The 19,958-nt window shown below is 41.2% G+C and overlaps 1 protein-coding gene across 5 annotated transcripts in view; it reads right to left on the reverse strand.

The window, feature by feature from the left end:
• kiaa0753 (KIAA0753 ortholog) overlaps positions 1–19,958 on the reverse strand; it is a 41,403-nt gene that overhangs the window by 17,621 nt on the left and 3,824 nt on the right. For 3 of the 5 annotated variants that reach the window (XR_009802648.1, XM_061878280.1, XM_061878281.1), the window contains exons 2-18: positions 17,135–17,428; positions 16,892–17,068; positions 13,608–13,814; positions 11,315–11,531; positions 11,128–11,234; positions 10,992–11,054; positions 8,809–9,030; positions 7,337–7,523; positions 6,903–7,033; positions 6,633–6,763; positions 5,071–5,232; positions 4,486–4,575; positions 4,251–4,338; positions 2,031–2,102; positions 1,726–1,896; positions 1,505–1,580; positions 1,246–1,366 (exon numbers count right to left, since the gene is read on the reverse strand). Coding sequence is in view for 4 of the 5 variants with exons in the window: in XM_061878280.1 (XP_061734264.1) it covers positions 1,246–1,366; positions 1,505–1,580; positions 1,726–1,896; positions 2,031–2,102; positions 4,251–4,338; positions 4,486–4,575; positions 5,071–5,232; positions 6,633–6,763; positions 6,903–7,033; positions 7,337–7,523; positions 8,809–9,030; positions 10,992–11,054; positions 11,128–11,234; positions 11,315–11,531; positions 13,608–13,814; positions 16,892–17,068; positions 17,135–17,428 (2,516 nt within the window). In the remaining variant the exon portion in view is untranslated. The remainder of the gene's footprint in view (positions 1–1,245; positions 1,367–1,504; positions 1,581–1,725; positions 1,897–2,030; positions 2,103–4,250; positions 4,339–4,485; positions 4,576–5,070; positions 5,233–6,632; positions 6,764–6,902; positions 7,034–7,336; positions 7,524–8,808; positions 9,031–10,991; positions 11,055–11,127; positions 11,235–11,314; positions 11,532–13,607; positions 13,815–16,891; positions 17,069–17,134; positions 17,429–19,958) is intronic. The other 2 variants (XM_061878282.1, XM_061878284.1) reach the window with 2 other exon arrangements.

The following is a 19,958-nucleotide window of genomic DNA, read 5'->3' on the forward strand; positions in this document are numbered from 1 at the left end:
TTCACAGATGTGTAAGTTACCCATGCCTTGGGCACTAATGCACCCCTATACATGAACTTTGCGCCTATAACAGTCCGAATGGTTATTTTCCTCTTTGTTCTTGAGGACACCACGTCCCCTGTTTCCAAATATAATTTGAAATGTTGACTCGTCAGACCACAGAACACTTTTCCACTTTGCATCAGTCCATCTTAAATGAGCTCGGGCCCAGCCAAGCCGGTGGCGTTTTAGGATATTGTTGATAAATGTGTTTGGCTTTGCATAGTAGAGTTTTAACTTGCACTTACAGATGTAGCGACCAACTGTATTTAGTGACAGTGGTTTTATGAAGTGTTCCTGAGCCCATGTGGTGATATCCTTTACACACTGATGTCGGTTTTTGATGCAGTACCGCCTGAGGGATCAAAAGTCTGTAATATCATCGCTTACGTGCAGTGATTTCTCCAGATTCTCGGAACTTTTTGATTATTTTACGGACCGTAAATGGTAAAATCCCTAAATTCCTTGCTATAGCTCGTTGAGAAATGATGTTCTAAAACTGTTCGACAATTGGCATACAAAGTAGTGGCCCTCACCCCATCCTTGTTTGTGAATTATTTAGCATTTCATGGAAGCTGCTTTTATAGCCAATCATGGCACCCACCTGTTCCCAATTAGCCTGCACACCTGTGGGATGTTCCATATAAGTGTTTGATGAGCATTCCTCAACTTTATCAGTATTAATTGCCACCTTTCCCAACTTATTATTATTTTTTTTTTAATACTAATTGCAAGTACACTCATATGTGTGCTGCACATTCCCTGCAAGTGTTTTGCATTTTGTCTTTTCTTTTTGTCATAGCCTGTCTGGTCAGAGCACTTCCCCGCTGCTCTCGTTTTTTGTTCATTCATTCATAAATCCCCCTTTTTCCTCACGTCTGCATCGCTAAAATGATGCACCACTTATCTTCACTTGACAGTCCCAGAGACATGCTTACAATCTAGAGGGGATGCTGCATTTTCTGTTGTGGCTCCAAAACTTTGGAATGATATTCTTCTTACTATTCGAAAGGCTCCCTCCCAAATGACTTTTAAATCAAACATATTTTTACTCCCTGGCTTTTAAACCAGCAGGATGTGATTTAAAGCTGTCATTAAGCACGGAATGTTCTGGGAGCACTTTAAAAGGTTTGTAAAAAGACTATAAGACAGTAATGAAGGCAAGTCACCATCAAGAAATAAAAAGAGAAAGGACAAAAAACCCACCTGGTCTCCACGGGTTTCTCCAGAACAATGTCAGCTGCTTCAGGCTGCCTCAACACCAACCTCGTCAGTCTAATGGGCTGTGGGGTGTTTGGCCTGGAGCCTGAAACTTGGACCTGAGAGCCTGGCAAGTCCATGGAGAGTGTGGGTAGACACATGCATTAGATTTGTTTAACACTGTGGATAAGAACAATATCTCCACCTAGAGGAGAGGCTCTCAGTGAATAGAGTGTTATGTTTGGACATGAGAGATGATTGGCACCTGCTTGCTGCTCCAACTGATCGGGTTCCGAATAGGCAATAGAGGTAAAGCGTCTCCTTACTTCCTCTTGGTCCTTCTGCTCGGGCACACAAACACATTTGAGAAACATGCTGATCTCAAAACTTCAGAGACATAGCAAACGTTCAAGAAGGCCCAACCAATGAAACACAAATAACAAGGCTCAGTTTTAAGGGGTAGTTTTTGTGAAGGGCAGTTCTCACCTGTATCTCCTCCATGCGAAGAAGCATACTCTCCAGGGTGGGGGCTTGCATAGCCCTCCTGCTGACGCCGTCCCACTGCTCACTTATCTTGAGCGTCCACGCCGCCTGTGCAGCATCCTCTAAGAGCTCATCCAGTAAGACTTCACCCAGCTGCTCAGCATTATCTCCAATCTGATTCAGTAGAACGCCAAGACATTAAGCCATTTCAATGGAATAGAATGGAAGTGAGTTTATATATTTTTTTTCCATAGCTGAGCTAAGAATAGTCTCGGCTGAGAATGATTGGTGAGAGTATCTTGGCTCACCGTCTTTGCAGCCGGCTCTGACAGCTTGTTCCTCAGAGATACGCTGCTCCTGCTCCTGGACTCGCCAAGATGCTGAGGTAAACACACAAATGACAATAAACAGCAGTTCCCGCAGAAAGTGCTGTAAAATTCAGACAACTGCTGTTGCCAGGGCAAAATGACACATAAAGATGCTGAATAATGTATCACAGCAGCCATAGCAAGAGGAAGAATGGAAATTAAAACACAAAGTACATTGCAAATCCACTTGGGGTTGGGAGTTCTTACTCGCAAATTCAGGGCAAGCAAATACCTTTTATGGGGGAAGCGTGGCTCAGATGGTTGAGCGGTCTCCACAAACTCAACATCTGCGGTCCTATCCTAAGTTTCATTGACACCCCACTGGGTTGTGAGTTTTTCCTTGCCCTTATGTGGGATCTGAACTGAGGATGTCGTTGTGGCTTGTGCACAAAGTAACAAAGCTTACCAGTTGGAACGTTTAGTACCTTGTCTTTGCAGTCTATTCAACTGAATATAAGTTAAAAAGGATTTGCAAATCATTGTATTCCCTTTTTATTTACCATTTACACAACGTGACAATTTCAATGCTTTTGGCAGTGAAGTTGACCTTTAAGCCACTTGTGATTAAGGGCTTGATAAGTAAGCTTTGAATGATTGATTCTTTGTCTCCAAGCTCCTTTTGTTCAGCTCCTTAGACCTCATGATTCTCTGACATGCACTGGGAGCTGTAAGGTCTTATATAGACAGTGAGCCTTTAAAGCTGGGGTACTTGAATCTTCTGTCACAAGGAGGCAGAATTCAAACAGTAAGCACCTTCCACCACTCCTGAATCAGCACAACTTGCTGATAGTCCCTCCCAGTCTCCTCCTCTCTGCAAGTGCATGGTTGTTTACAGTCTGAAGTTGTATCGAAGGATCCCCTCGTCCGTTATTTGTTGCAGCTAACGCACGTCCCCCCCACACTAAAGAATATGCACAAAATATAGGAACATGGAACATTAGATGACCTGTCTAGAAGGCATACTTGCCAACCTTGAGACCTCTGATTTCGGGAGGTGGGGGTGGGGGTGTAGTTGGGGGCGCTGTTAAGAGGGGAGGAGTATATTTACAGCTACAATTCACCAATTCAAGTATTTCATATATATATATATATATATATATATATATATATATATATACATACATACATACATATATATATATATATACATATATGTATGTGTATATGTATATATATATATATATATATATATATATATATATATACATATATGTATGTGTATATGTATATATATATATATATATATATATATATATATATATACACATATATATATATATATATATATATATATATATATATGGATTTCAGTGAATTCTAGCTATATATATATAAAAGAAATACTTGAATGTCAGTGTTCATTTATTTACACATATACACACACATAACACTCATTCCTCGTTCTTCTGCTTCGTCTCCTTCTTGTGTGCGAAGTTGTGCGCTGCACTCTCTAACAGCCGTAGATGTTATTGTCACATATACATGTACAGTAGATGGCAGTATTGTCCTGTTTAAGAGTGTCGCAACATTGATGTTTACGGCAGACAAACTGCTTTACGGTAGATGAAAACGTGACTGCTGTTGTTGTGTGTTGTTACCCCGCTGGGAGGACGTTAATGAAACTGCCTTACAATAAACCCACATAAGAAACCAAGAACTTGCCCTTGAACATTCTACAGTTATAACGTCATTGGGCAGACACGCTGTTTATATTGTGGGAAAGTGGACGTGAAAACAGGCTGTCCTCACTCAGGTCCGCATGGAGCTGGAGGGGGCGCGGCCTCCAGCTCCGCCTGAATTTCGGGAGATAATTTGTTCCGAGAGGTTTTCGGGAGAGGCGCTGAATTTCGGGAGTCTCCCGGAAAATCCGGGAGCGTTGGCAAGTATGCTCGAAGGACAACAGCCACTTGAATGTCCAATGTTAGTCCAAGACTGGCCTGCAATGCCCTCCATCATGAATACGCCAGACAAATATTTATTTGAGTTTTGGCTCTTCTTTGTTTTTTCAGACATACAACGTCTTTCTTTTCTTCCTCTGATTAGCTCTTTGGGGTTTTTTAGCAGTATATGCTGTAACGGCAAGCGCGGGTATTGCAATCTCTCCAAGTGGGTGTTGGGCAGCCATGCTTTACTGAAACAAAATAAAAAGATTCTTCCAACCTTAGCTTCGTCCAGAAGAGGCTGGATCTTCTCTCGAGCCTGCTGCTCGGCTCTCTCAGCCCACTGTGTCGGCGACATGACCTCGGTCCTGTGAAGCAAAACATTAATTAGTTTGATTTGTGCAGGCCGTGAGAATGTAGTCTGACTGATAGAGACTAAGGAATCATGATTAAGTTGCTCATCAAGCATCATCACTGCTGTCCTTTCAAAAACTGTAGATGTATTGCTACTGTACCTCAGTCTCCTAATACGTTCAACCTCCTCTTCACTTAACTGGTTGAGCTCGTTCAGTCTCTGCATTGTTGTCTTCTCCAGCCAAACGCCTCTGCACCATGACAGATGTTGACACATTGAGCTGAATGCCATTGCATTTACATTTGCAAGACCTTAGTTATAGAATCAGGTTGGTGGCTCCTGATTAATTAGTAGGCACGAGTGGAGTAATTCTAATTTGATTGACTAAAGTTATGTGGAGCGCTCAATCAAGGGAATGCTTATACGGACTAAAACCAGGCTGCCTATTAATCCTTTACAAAGACAAATGACCTAGCTTTAGATTTCGCAAGCAGTGAGATTAATTTATTGGGAGAAAAAATAACTTTGAATCACAGTATTGCCTGTGGCTCTGGGTAAGTGGGGTCTGACAGAGGTTAAAAATAATTTACTGAATATAGATGTGGAAATTATTAACATGCCATTTATTTGAGGTTTGTTCTTTTACGTTGACTTGCAAAAACCTACTCAAACCAAGTAAATACATATTTCATTCCAACATGTCTGATAATGGTAAAGAAAATAGGGAGCACATAGTGATCCTCACCTTAATGCTTCACTCTGGGCTTGTTCTTTTTTTTCTAAGCTTAAGTCAGCATCTTTGACTGTTACTGACCCCAGGACATCTTTCTGCCCGACAGGAACTGATGATGAGGGCTTTGGGGGAGACCACAAACATTTGGGCTCGGGTGACATCTTTTGATGAGAGCTGAAGAGACAGGAGAGACTCACTAGCAACATTCTGACAAAGTTTAGAAGTGATATTATAGTTAAAAGGGAATTGCACTTTTCGGGGGGAATTGTTCCTATCGTTCCTAATCCTCATGAAAGAAGCTAAATATACGAAGGATGAGCTCCTGCTTCTAGAAGCCAGCATGAAAGAAGAGTGAGACATTGAAGCAGACGGAAACACAGAGAGTGAGGTGAAAGTGACTCGAAGGGATAAAAATCACCTTAGTATGGTGGAGTCATTCACACAAGGTGTGTATGATGAGAAAAAAAACACAATCACCGTCGCTTTGCACACCGCCAAGATGTGGGAATGAAAAAGGCTATGTTTGCTATATCTACTAACTGACACAAACTATAGTCATCTCAATGTTTCACTTCATTATTTATTTGGATACAATGTAGAAGACTACATATTTATTCACAGAAGTATGTTATTTAAGATAGAAGTTTGAGATTTGCGCATCATTGATCTCGATATTGGAGCTTGTTTATTTGCATGCAATGTGCAATGCTACATTTTTGTCAACAAAAGTATTCTATTCAAGCAGAAGTATTACTGCCCAAGGGAAGTTCTTCATTTCATTATTTGAAAATTATTCCATAAAAAGAACATTTTATATCTGGTCTGAAAAGAACATTATACAAATTAGAATTTTACTAAGAATAAGATGTAGTGTATGCAGTCATCATGTTTAAACTACTATTTTTTGATTAAAATAAAACAAAAACTTGTTTTGAATTATCTCTGTCATTTGTCTTCAATGGTTTCTTTAAAAAGTAAAAGGAAAAAAATTCGGGAAAAAAACTGTGGATTTTATATTCAGGCCCCAACGCCAAGGGCCTACTGCAAATGTGGCATTTGAAGCCATGCTATTTTGACATAAATGGAGTGCTTACTCGAATAAACCAGAAAAAAACTTCCCCGGAGTCCAGAAGGAGAAGAAATGAACAATGAAGGAGAACGAATACTTGTTTTCGATGCAGCCATGATGATGATGAGTCTTAACAAAGGGTTAAACATTTTTGCTTGTAGATGTTGCAGTTTGCGGGGGTGAAGCACCACACTGCATTATACTCAACTATATTATTCCACTTTCATGTAGTTTGTAATGTAATCAGAATACTGATTAGTATTGGGCAGGTCTGCTCAGCACCATAGAAAGCAATCATGATAATAATATATAAATATCCCTCTTTGTATCACACAACGTACTATGTACCCAATGAAGTGTTGGTTCTGTGTTGAAGGATGTGCATGCTAAAAGTATATTCATGCAATATACATTTAATAAATATGAGTTTATGTGTAGGATATACTGTAATAATAATCAGGTACGGAGTGAAGGTGATGGGGAGAAACAGCACGTGAATGCTCACCGTGGCGGTGAAAGAGAGTGAGAAGATGCAGGTATCCACGGCACTGACGGCTCCCTGTGTGGAGGTTGATTCACCCGGAGCCGAGAAGACACGGTGGGCTGCTTGAAATGTGCATTCTGCTTTTGATTGCCCTATGATGATGTAAACATGATCATTTAATGGGTTGGTTGAAAAATGTCTGCATGAGTTGGTGCAAGCATTGAGCATGCTTGTCAATTAAGCAGCTTTTGTGTCGTAGGGAATAAATATTCAGTTCATTTCAATAAATACCAGCATTTGTGGAGACTTGTTCTTCTCATGCTGTAGCGCCCCCTCTTTTTTGCTCTCGTTTTCAGATGTATGCACCTTCTGCTGTGCCGGCCCCTGGAGTCCTCTTTGCTTGTGTGCCGTCATCCTTTGAGCTGTCAAAATACAGTCAATGTGACAAACTGTCAGATCCCTACGGAGCTAAATCAACTAACAGCAGGAGTCCTAAGCTGCAATTAAAGCTAATTGTGCCCATGTGATTAAACAATGAAGCAGAGGACCAACTTGAATGATTAACCCAAACAGGAAGTCACAAAAGCAATCAGGTTACTTCCAAATGAACAAAGCTTCCTGAGGAATGTTAATTAGAAGAAACTAATAAATTACCATAGCAGCAGCATATGCATAAACTAACACATTAGGGCATTCAAACTAATTATCTAAACAAGCAAACTTACAACAAACGTGGCTACGTCTTGTGGGATTTGTGGCATTAGGAGGTCCACGTGCTCTGCTGAGACCCTTTGGTGCTCTGGGAGGTGATACACTCTGATTGTTGGACTTCTTCTGTAAAGGACCTGCTTGGTTTTGCGTCCTTTTTTTTTGCAGCAACATCTCCTGTTTACTTATGGCAGAATCCAAAAGCTAAAGGACATTAACAGACAGCACAAATGTAAGACCCATACAGTACAAACACCATACACAGCATGGTCCACCTGAACAATGTAAACAAGTAAAAGAGCTGTACAAAAGTTGATGTCATTAGGTTGTAAAAGTGCATACAATGTTGTACCAAATGTGTATTACTATCCTCAATGGATTTCATTTACCTGTAGTATTAAAACTTGTTTTGTCCAAAAAATATACCGTATTTTTCCGATTATAAGTCACAGTTTTTTTCATAGTTTGGCCGGGGGTGCGACATATACTCCAGAGTGATTTATATGTGAAATTATTAACACATTAACGTAAAATATCAAATAATATTATTTAGCTTGTTCGCGGAAGAGACAAAGAAAATGTCAGCAATGGTCACACACACGTCAACCAATAAGAATTTGGTGGGGAAAGGTCATGGCAGAAGTGCATTGTGGGTTTTGGGATGCTAACTGCTATATGCTATAGCCGTAGCTATTAAAATGGATTATTTCAACGTTGGCGGTATCTTATAAAAAGTGAAAAGGGCTGAAAAAAAATGGCACCGAAAAGGAAATCATGCACTGCAGATTACACGATATATAATATTATTTACCGGTATATCATTAGCAGAAGAGACGAAGAAAATGTCAGCAATCGTCACACACACGTCAACCAATAAGAATTTGGCAGGGGAATTGTTATTCTTATTAAATGGTGTTGAAAAGGAAATCATGTAGTGCAGATTACAAGCTGGATGTAGTGAAATATGCAGCAGAAAAGGACAAGAGGAAGCGGCGTTTCACCTTTGGAGTTGGCAGAGTTGTTTAGAAGCCACATCCAGGAAGAAGATTTATGGATGAGGAGTGAGAGATAGTTTGGTAAAGGTATAGCATGTTCTATATGTTATAGTTATTTGAATGACTCTTACCATAATATGTTAGGTTAACATAGCAGATGCTTATTTATGCCTCATATAACCTACACTTATTCAGCCTCTTCTTCACTATTACTTATTTATTTTAAATTGCCTTTCAAATGTCTATTCTTGCTGTTGGCTTTTATCAAATAAATTTCCTCCCAAAATGCGACTTATACTCCAGTGCGACTTATATATATGTTTTTTTCCTTCTTTATTATGCATTTTCAGCCGGTGCGACGTATATTCCGGAGCGATTTATAATCCGAAAATTGGACTTCTGCCTTCTATTATTCATGCTAATTCGTGAGCTTCCAGACCTTGAAGTTGCAACAGTTGTTTCTGACTTCCTGGTTGTGCAGGTCTTGTCCTCACCTCTAGTTTCTGCAAGATGTCGACAGCAGTCTTGGGCATTGCTGAGCCCGACTCAACTTGTATCTTGGCTGTGCACAAGGAGAGCTGGCAGATAAGCCTGCTCAGTTCTTTGCAATGGGACGGCAGCTGGCTCATGCACTGCTCTGAAAGCTGGACAACAATAACCCGCAAAACCTTTAGAGTCCCACGATGAGCACTTGTAAGCCGTTGGATTGCTGTGGACTGTAGAGAATATATTTGATTAGTTCACTTTTTTTTTAACCAATACCTTTGTCTATAAATGAGTACCAGAGAAGAACAATCATAAATGAATCAGATTCAATGCACCACAGTCACAATCTCCATGACACAATCTAGTTATAGTATTGGAGTGACTAGTGCAGTTTAGTAAAGAAATATAATGATGTCCTAAGGTTACATCTGAACTAGAGATGTCCGATAATGTCTTTTTTGCCGATACCCGATGTTGTCCAACTCTTAATTACCGATTCTGATATCAAGCGATACCGACATATATAGTGGTGGAATGAACACATTATTATGCCTAATGTTGTTGTGGCGCCCCGCTGGATGCATTAAACAATGTAACAAGCTTTTCCAAAATAAATCAACTCAAGTTATGGAAAAAAATGCCAACATGGCACTGCCATATTTATTATTGAAGTCACAAAATGCATCATTTTTTTTACATGCCTCAAAACAGCAGCTCTCCCTAAAAGAGCATGAAGAGGTTGAGGTGGGCACGGTGGGGGTGGGGTTTGGGGGGGGGGGGGGGGTTTAGGGGATAGCAGGGGGCGTATATTGTAGCGTCTCGGAAGAGTTAGTGCTGCAAGGGTTTGTGGGTATTTGTTGTGTTTATGTTGTTTTACGGTGCGGATGTTCTCCCGAAATGTGTTTGTCATTTTTGTTTGGTGTGGCTTCACAGTGTGACACATATTTGTAAAAGTGTTAATCTTCTTTGTACGGCCACCCTCACTGTGACCTGTATGGCTGTTGACCAAGTATGCCTTGCATTCACTTGTGTGTGTGAGAAGCCGGAGATATTATGTGCCTTTAAGGTTTATTGGCGCTCTGTACTACTTCCTACGTCCGTGTAGCACTCCTTACAGCGGCCTTTTAAAAAGTCATGTATTTTACTTTTTGAAACCGATACCCAAAAATTTCCGATATGACATTTTAAAGCATTTATCGGCCGATAATATCGGCAGTCCGATATAATCGGACATCTCTAATCTGAACATCTCCTAGAATTATTAATGAGTGCCCAAAAAGTGTTCTTCTTATCAACTATGTATGAATGAATGATATGAGCTTATTTTGGTCATATAATCAACCATTTTGTGTGATCAATTTAACGGCACAGATGATACATATTTAACAATCATACACGTACACACACAAAAATACAAAAATGACTGAAAAAGGAATAGGCTGAAGCCAAGGCTTATATTTGCCTATCCTATACAATCACTGAAAATTACATTGCCTGGAACATCAACGTTAAAAAAAAAAAATCAATGGGATGAAAGTAATCATTGCGATATTTTAAAACTTTCCATTATTTCACCTTTAAAGACTTTCTTAAAGCTTAAAGAACTACATGTCTTCAACTCATCACTGAGCCTTCTTCCACCATTTAACTCCTTAAAATGAAATACATTTGTATTCTATATTCCTTCTCACTTTACATATTTCAAAAATGAATATCCCACGTAAATGATAGTTTTCTCCTCTACAACCTGCTCAGTGGCCTAGTGGTTAGAGTGTCCGTCCTAAAATGGGTAGGTTGTGAGTTCAAATATATATATACCAAAGTCTATAAAAATGGGAGCCATTACCTTCCTACTTGGCACTTAGCATCAAAGGTTGGAAATGGGGGTTAAATCACCAAAAAATGATTCCCAGGCGTGGCACCGCTGCTGCCCACTGCTCCCCTCACCTCAAATACAGAGGACAGATTTCACCACACCTAGTGTGTGTGTGTGTGTGACAATCATTGCTACTTTAACTTGACCTTAATTAAGAGAAGCTAAGAATAGAAGGTGGAAGGCTGTTGTATGAATGGTGACTGAGCTGCAATGAGACCACACAGCTGGTGTGTGCAGTTAGTGCGAATGTTCATTGCCTATCATCAGGGTGGATGTAAAGACTGTAATATTTTACCAGTCTTGGCCCTCACATACCTTTTTAGCATCCCACATGTCCTGGTTGTGCAACTTCTCCATGTACTGCTGTGTCTCTCGAATCTAAAAACAAATCCCATTGAATAAAGAAGTCATTGTAAGGTGAAATGATCTGTTGGAAACAGCAGTGAGCTACCTGTTGTTGAAGAGTGTAGATGCTACGTGCTGAGCGCACTGCTTGCTTCTGGCAGCGCACCTCAAACTTTTTTTGTTCGTCGGGTTCCAACTGCTCCTTTGCTTTCCCTTGCATGATTCAAAGCACATGTGTGTAAACTTGCCAACGAGGGGTTGGTAAGAGTGGGCTTCTTCACCATGTAACCTACCTCTCTCAGACAGTTTCCCCACTAACTGGATCATGGTTTCCAGCTCTTTGTCAAGCGTGTGCATCTCTTGGTTTAAGAGACCCCGCTGGCCCACAGTCTCAGGTGGCCTCAGGACAGAATCTTGTGTCCAGGCCAACTTACAGGCGATGCGAGGTCTATTGGTGTCCTCTGCACATTGCTTTGAAGTGCAGCCACCACTTAACCTGGATTCTCTACTCTATAAAGGAAGGAGTCACAAAAGGGTTCATTGTTAAACAAGCACACGATAAAAGCATAGAATGTACCAGAAGTAGCCATGAACATGTTCATTCTCCAATTATTCAACTACCCACTGAGTCCCCAGTGGGTGTGTGGACACAGGCAACCTCTTGATGTTGTCTTGTATTAACTCTACGAGGTAGCAATAGCTGCATTTTGAAGTTGAGTGATCAGAATGAATGTGCTTTAAAATATTTGTGACACTGCTCAGGTCTTGGTGTGAAAATGTCTTTTTCAACTGTGGATTACAAAGAAGTCATCAGTGGCATTAATGCTGAATTAAAGCTATGGCAAAATGCTTTCTGTTGAATCAGAATCAGAAATACTTTTTTATCCCTGAGGGGAAGTTAAAATTCACAGCACAATCCCATCCAAGGTCAGACAAACATTACAGGGAGACAGAACAGGATGTTGCTGATGTTGATTGCTGATTACTGCAAAAAAATTCAAATAAATGGCCCCAAGCTTTTTCTTTCCACTTGCTCATGTACTCCAAATTAATATTGAACTTCAAAATTAAATAAAGGCGCAGGGACAGCTTCTTTGAATTGATTAACGTGGACCCCGACTTTAACAAGTTGACAAACTTATTGGGGGGTTACCATTTAGTGGTCTATTATACGGAATATGTACTGTACTGTGCAATCTACTGATACAAGTTTCAATCAATCAATCAAAAAGCTGTCACCATCTTGAACTGGAACTTGTAATAAATAATTCACCCCTATACAATATCCTACCCTAATACTCTTAAATAATTAAATAATTCACCCCGATACAATATCCTATCTGAATATACTGTGCAATATTACCCTTCCAGTGCAATACGTCCGACACTGATTGTTATTACTTCATGACTCCAGTACTTTTGTCTTGTTCTGTATATTGTATAGGATTGCTTATTGTTTTTACTATAATAGTAGTCTGTTTTATTCAATGTTTATGTTTTACCTTTATTACTTCTTATGTGATTTATTTTTATCCCATACTTGTTTCCTCTACCTCACCTTAAGTTGGAGTCCTTCATCTCCTTATATGCAAATATAATGACAATAAAGTCCATTCTATTCTATTATTCTATTCTGTTATACATACAATATAAATATACCTGCTCAGTGGTGAGAGTGTCCGCCCTGACACTGGAAGGTTGTGAGTTCAAACCCCGGCCAAGTCATACCAAAGACTATAAAAAAGGGAGTCATTACCTCCCTGCTTGGCACTCAGCATCAAAGGTTGGAAATGGGGATTAAATCACCAAAAATGATTCCCGGGCGCGGCCACCTATGCTGCCCACTGCTCCCCTCACCTCCCAGGGGGTGAACATGGGGATGGGTCAAATGCAGAGAGTAATTTCGCCACACCTAGTGTGTGTGTGTGTGTGTGTGTGTGTGTGTGTGTGTGTGTGTGTGTGTGTGTGTGTGTGTGTGTGTGTGTGTGTGTGTGTGTGTGTGAGACTATTGTTGGGACTTTAACTTTTTTAATAATGAGTTTTTCAATTGCTTAAAATAACCGTCCATCCATCCATCCATCTTCTTCCGCTTATCCGAGGTGGGGTCGCGGGGGCAGCAGCCTAAGCAGGGAAGCCCAGACTTCCCTCTCCCCAGCCACTTGGTCCAGCTCTTCCCGGGGGATCCCGAGGTGTTCCCAGGCCAGCCGGGAGACATAGTCTTCCCAACGTGTCCTGGGTCTTCCCCGTGGCCTCCTACTGGCTGGACGTGCCCTAAACACCTCCCTAGGGAGGCAGTCGGGCGGCATCCTGACCAGATGCCCGAACCTCTTAAAATAATCGCTCCTCTTCAAATTCTATCTGCTTCCCCGCTTTGTGCTTGTAGTCAGGGTAAATAAACTAAGAAATGACAGCATTTACAGTATGTAAAACTGGAATGTATTGATAAATAAATGTACTGTACATTGAACTCTGGCTGCTGCTAGGGAAATGATGTTTATCTTAGTTGGATTATTTGTGTGCAACTTCCACGCTGAAGATTGTAAAATGTGGTATTAAAAGAAGTCAAGTTTTTCAAAAACCAATTGCCTGTATGCATGCGCTGTCTGGGGGTTTCAGCTCAGCGTGCAGAGCCAAGAACTCCTGTTTGCAGACATTCTGCAGGCGTGCAGCTTCTCTTTGCTCCTGGACAGTGTAGGGCTGGCCACCAAAGGCCATGAAAGGCTTCCTAGATGTGCCCTGTCTGGCTGCAAGTACTTTTACTCTCTCCTTTGGCTTTACATGGCAGGCTCTGTCCTAGGTGAAAGAAAACGTATTTGTTCACTTTCTACCACTCATCCCGTTAACGGGGGAGCTGGAGCCTATCCCAGCTGAGAAACAGGGCACACCATGGACTGGACCCAGCCCTTCACATGGCGCACATGGACAAAAATAACACAACAGGTGCTTTTTTTTGCACTGCACTCTGCTGAAAATGATGGAAAGCACCTCTCTGGATAGCAGCTGATGCTGTGGTAAAAGTAGGAATTGCCATAAAACACATTTTAAGATATTGAACACTACTGCCGCCTGGCGGCCAGAGTGGATAGTGCACCCGCCTAATTCGTCCCGTTTGGTGTGTCAGGTGAACCGCGACGAATGGGGCCGTATTAATCCCCCTCCTACTGCACGCACAAGGAGCCCACGTGGGCACACACACACACACACACACACACACACACACACACACACACACACACACACACACACACACAAACACACACACACACACACACAGTCCAAGAGAAGCAACTGACAATTTGCAGCCGTCATGTTGTCAGGATAGACTACACATTCAATGATATCTCAGCTTTCTTGCTTAACTTTGCTAAACCACTATCATTAAAAGTTAAAGTAGCAATGATTGTCACACACACACAAAAAGCTGATGTGTTTGAGTGTGTTACATACAGGCAGAGTGTACACAATTACTTGCTAAAAACTGTATAAATCTCTGGAAATTTAGCGGCCTGGAGGCATCCGTAATAATGTTGCCTTGAGGAGAGAAGTAGCATCTTTTTTTAATAGTCTTCTTTTTCTTGCAGGAGAAAATGGATGGATGCATATATTCTCAATAAAAAGAGGAATTAATAATAGCATCTCTGAATAAAAGTCTATCCTAAATGAAATATTTATTTATTTATTTACAGTCACAATTATTGCCAGGGTTCTTGGAACAATACCGGGGACTCGCAGAGCACAGTAGTGTTTGAGGGATGGAAGGTGTGTAACATCATGGCGTACGTGCAGTGATTTCTCCACATTCTCTCAACCTTTTGATGATATTACGGAGCGGAGATGGTGAAATCCCTAAATTGCTTGCAATAGCTGCTTGAGAAATGTTGTTCTTAAACAACTTGCTCAGGCATTTGTTGACAAAGTGGTGACCTTCGCCCCATCCTTGTTTGTGAATGAGTGAGCATTTCATGGAAGCTGCTTTTATAGCCAATCATGGCACCCACCTGTTCCCAATTAGCCTCTTCACCTGTGGCATGTTCCAAATAAGTCTTTGATGAGCATTCCTCAACGTTATTCCTCTTTTTTGCCACTTGTGCCAGCTTTCATGAAACATCATGCAGGCATCAAATTCCAAATGAGCTAATGTTTATAAAAAATACCAAAGTTTGTCAGTGTGAAGATGAAATATCTTGTCTTTGCAGTCTATTCAATGGAATTTAAGTTGAAAAAGATTTGTTCTATTCTCTTTTTATTTAGCATTTACACAAGGTGACAACTTCACTGTTTTTGGCTTTTGTACATGTTGTCAGTATATTCCTAATAAATTCAAGTTAAAGTCAAAGTAGCAATGATTGTCACACACACACCAGGTGTGGTGAAATGTGTCCTCTGCATTCGACCCATCCCCTTGTTCACCCCCTGGGAGGTGAGGGGTGCAGTGAGCAGCAGCAGTGGCCGCGCCCGGGAATCATTTTTGGTGATTTAACCCCCAATTCCAAGCAGGGAGGTCATAGCTCCCATTTATAGTCTTTGGTATGACTCGGCCGGGGTTTGAACTCACAACCTACTCACTGTGCTGCTAAAATAGTTGCTTCACGCTTATAATAAAATGTTTAATACTTGGTTAATAATCAAATGATAAAATGTAAATGGAGTATTGTTGGTGGTTTTGGATGGTTGTTCATAGGGCTTTATGGGCGGAATAGAGGACCTCCCATTGACTTTGTTGGAAGCTGACTTTTATTTACGATTAGAACGCATAAAAAAAGAAAAACAAATGTGTTCTTGTCTCTGGTAAAGATTCTGAATTATAGTCAAGATTACAAAAAAGCAGCAGATTATTCCAGCGCACCATCACAATTATTGCCGGGGTTGTTGGCACAACACTGGGGACTCTCAGAGCGCACCTAAAAATAAGTCACTTTGTTTTGTTCGTGATTCTATTTAGTCCAGAAAAGGTAAAGCAGACTACAGGTGAGTTTTTATAACAGGTGTATTACATAATATGAACAAATGGTTGGACAATGAGGCCACAAAGTGAGTGTCTCCATAGTGACAGCTGAAATCTTCAATGAAGTGGGTGTTCTGCACCACTGTTATACTTATTAATTATGCACAGTCTTAGTAGATCACCTGCAACACCCCCAACAGAAGTACATGCATTTTTTTGTCATAGCAAAAGCTATTTAGCGCGTGTGTTGGAATAATTATGTATGTATTATCACACAACTCTTATGCTTGAGGGCCGTTGCTATAGTTATTATCAATTGTGCTGAAGTTGTATTTTTCTATCTGTGCAAAGCTGGCGATCCAAAAGATTGCAAGTCGTCTCTTATCAGTGTTGTGTCCATACTCGGCCTGCTGACTGCCAAGGGCGAACATCGAGTACTGGGACACAGACAAAGCAGTGACAGGGCGATATCACGAGTGTCAGCACGTTTGCATTTCATGTAATAGTCATATGTTGTGTCTAACAGGGGCTGCTGAAATGACCCCCCTTCCTTCAGAAGCAGCCTCAGTGATGTAACCAGGGACCTCCAAAATAAATAAGAGGAAAAATGTCGGCAGGACTTTAGAACGTAGTTTGGATCTCTAGCTAGAGTTCAGCCCAAACGTCTCTCCTCATTGAGCCAAATTTAACTCTGTCTCTGCATGATTCCTTGCTTCTTGTCTGTTTAATAGACGCCATCAGTGTTTGAACCGGCCGGCGTGTTATTTGGGATTTTATTAAATCAGGCCCTTACTGAAACTATGAACAATTCAGAACCTTCAATTAACCTGACATGCTTGGAAGCACACAGGTAAAGAATAGCACAACATTCATACACTGTCCTAATAGCCTGACACAGTCATCATGCAGCAGTTGAATGACATACCTTTTTTAGATTTTCCAGCTCATTTTGAAGCATGCGGATCTCCTTGCGTAAGACAACATGTTGGTTTGCGCCTCCCATCGGCCTCGAGACAGGATGTCTTGCTGTGGGTAACAAAACAACAGGGCGCTTCTTGGTGGTGTGGACCGGATGTTTAGATCCGGGTCTTGTTTTAATCTCCTACAAGAAATCACAGGGTCATTTATGGAACAAAGTCAGAGGTTTTAAACGATGCGTACCAACTACCTGGTGCAACGCCGCGTCACTTTTGTTCAATATAGAAGCGTCTTGGGTATTGTTGACAGGAGATTTGTACATGGCATTGAATCGTTGTCGTCTCAGGTCTCTCTTGGCCAGATATACAGCCGCTTGGAGCTTCTCCTCAGACAGACTGCTGAAGCTGAGCAAGCTCTTGATGCTGTCCGCCTTCTCCAGCGCTCCTGAGAAGGGAAGCAGCTTCTCGATCACGATGGGGCCCGGTGGACCGACCACTGTGGCGCGGTTGCTGAGGCATGTGGGAACAGCTTCATTGAACAACAGCTGTATAAAGGGAGACATTTGTAAAATAATAATAATAATGTGGGAAAAGGTCAGTGTGATGCCTGGGAATGGAGTATCACAATTTACATAGTAACTGTAGTTGCGATATCTCACAATAGAGAGTACATCCCTTTCATTTCAGCCACCATTTTATTACGGTATATTCTAGGTGCAATACAATTTAAACCTGGAAGTACTAGTAAAATACCTTTGATTGATTGATCGACCTAAGTGGTTATTGTTTATTGTGAGCTAACTGTGGTGCTGAACTTCCCCCAGGGATCAATAAAGTACTTTCTATTCTATTCTAGTAGTGTTCAGCTTGTAGAGCAGGCCTGGGCAATTATTTTGACTCGGGGGGCCAAATTTAGAGAAGAAAAAAAATGTCTGGGGGCCGGTTTATCTGATTTTTAGAAACACTAATACAAAACCTCACAATAAAATCTGATTGAAAGCTAAAACATTATCACAAACCACTTGAAAAAACAGAATGGAATTTTAAATGTTTTCACTGAATGAGAATGAACATGAAAATAAAGAATGTGGGATTTACAATATTAACTATGAACGATACAACACTGAATATTGACAATATTTGAACGTCACACCCCTCTCCATCCACATACTTTACAATCAAGGGAAACACAACAAAAATGCAACTAATCGGGAAAACCCCACCTACAATCTGATATATGTGATATATCACTAATCTTTACAATTTTATTGTAGAAATCTCCTACCACGTCTGTCCCTGACACCCACATTTCAGGCTGTGGAAACACTCGGTGAAAACGCTCCCCACCCACACTACTTGGTGCCTCGTCTGAGCTGCTGTGACTTCAGGGTTTCCCACACATTCATTTATTTGTGGCGGCCCGCCATGAAAGAATTACGGCCGCCACAAATAAAATAAATTCAAAAATAAAAAATAAAATAAATTTGTTTTTTTCGGCTTTTGACTCGCTCGACCGCTCATAAAAGCAATGGGACTCTGTCTGTGAATGGAGCTTGTAGTTACATATTATATAAATATGTAAATATTATATAAAAATGTACATGAAGTGTTGTAATTATATTCCAACTCCGCGTTCTTCTTGGTCATCGCCACCCCGCCGCTGCCACCCCCCACCCCCCATCCCCCCGACCACACCACCACAAATAGATGCCTGACCTGTGGGAAACACTGGACTTACATTACCATCCCGGCAAGAAATCTGCGTTCAAAGGACTCCGGCTTATTAGTGATTCCCAAAGCCCAAAAAAAGTCTGCGGGCTATAGAGCATTTTCCGTTCGGGCTCCAGTACTCTGGAATGCCCTCCCGGTAACAGTTCGAGATGCCACCTCAGTAGAAGCATTTAAGTCTCACCTTAAAACTCATTTGTATACTCTAGCCTTTAAATAGACTCCCTTTTTAGACCAGTTGATCTGCCGTTTCTTTTCTTTTTCTCCTATGTCCCACTCTCCCTTGTGGAGGGGGTCCGGTCCGATCCGGTGGCCATGTACTGCTCGCCTGTGTATCGGCTGGGGACATCTCTGCGCTGCTGGTCCGCCTACGCTTGGGATGGTTTCCTGCTGGCTCTGCTGTGAACGGGACTCTCGCTGCTGTGTCTTGGATCCTCTTTGGACTGGACTCTCGCGACTGTGTTGTATCCATTGTGGATTGAACTTTCACAGTATCATGTTAGATCCGCTCGACATCCATTGCTTTCCTCCTCTCTAAGGTTCTCATAGTCATCATTGTCACCGACGCCCCACTGGGTCATCATTGTCACCAATGTCCCACTGGGTGTGAGTTTTCCTTGCCCTTATGTGGGCCTACCGAGGATGTCGTGGTGGTTTGTACAGCCCTTTGAGACACTAGTGATTTAGGGCTATATAAGTAAACATTGATTGATTGATTGATACCATAGTAACTAATTAGATGACCATAGTAACTAATTACATTACCATTGTAACAAATTAGATGAGCATAGTAACTAATTAGATGAACACTGTAACTAATTAGATGAGCATAGTAATTAGTATGTGATGCAGATTCCAAGCATGTAAAGACTTAGTATAGTTGAAGACTTAGGGTTATTATAAAAGATGAGTGCACATCATAATGGCAGCTACTCTTTACATTTAAATAAATGATTTGGGAATGTCCAGCGGGCCAGATTGAAAATCTTAACGGGCCACACATTTGCCCAGGTCAGATGTAGAGTGTAGTCTAAATTACATTCAACTTTAATTTCTATAGTATTGTCTCTTGAGAAGATAATACATGTTTGTCACATTTGTACTTGCAAGTAAAGAAGTAAATGTTCCCTGTGCACCTTTTTAAGACCCATGACAAGGCTATTTCAACTGGGAAGGACACCAGAGGGTTGCCTTAGCTCAGTTCAAAACTTGGGAGGGACGAACATTTGAGCGTTCGTGTTGTATAAAGGAACTTGGACCAGTGGGAACACATTGGCTTCCTGGCATTGACATCTTCAGCTCCTGGTAGTCAGTATCCACTGCAGAGGACACTTGTTTTTTTTCCAT

This window comes from Nerophis ophidion, linkage group LG18, assembly GCF_033978795.1.
Source record: "Nerophis ophidion isolate RoL-2023_Sa linkage group LG18, RoL_Noph_v1.0, whole genome shotgun sequence".
Lineage (NCBI taxonomy): Eukaryota > Metazoa > Chordata > Actinopteri > Syngnathiformes > Syngnathidae > Nerophis > Nerophis ophidion.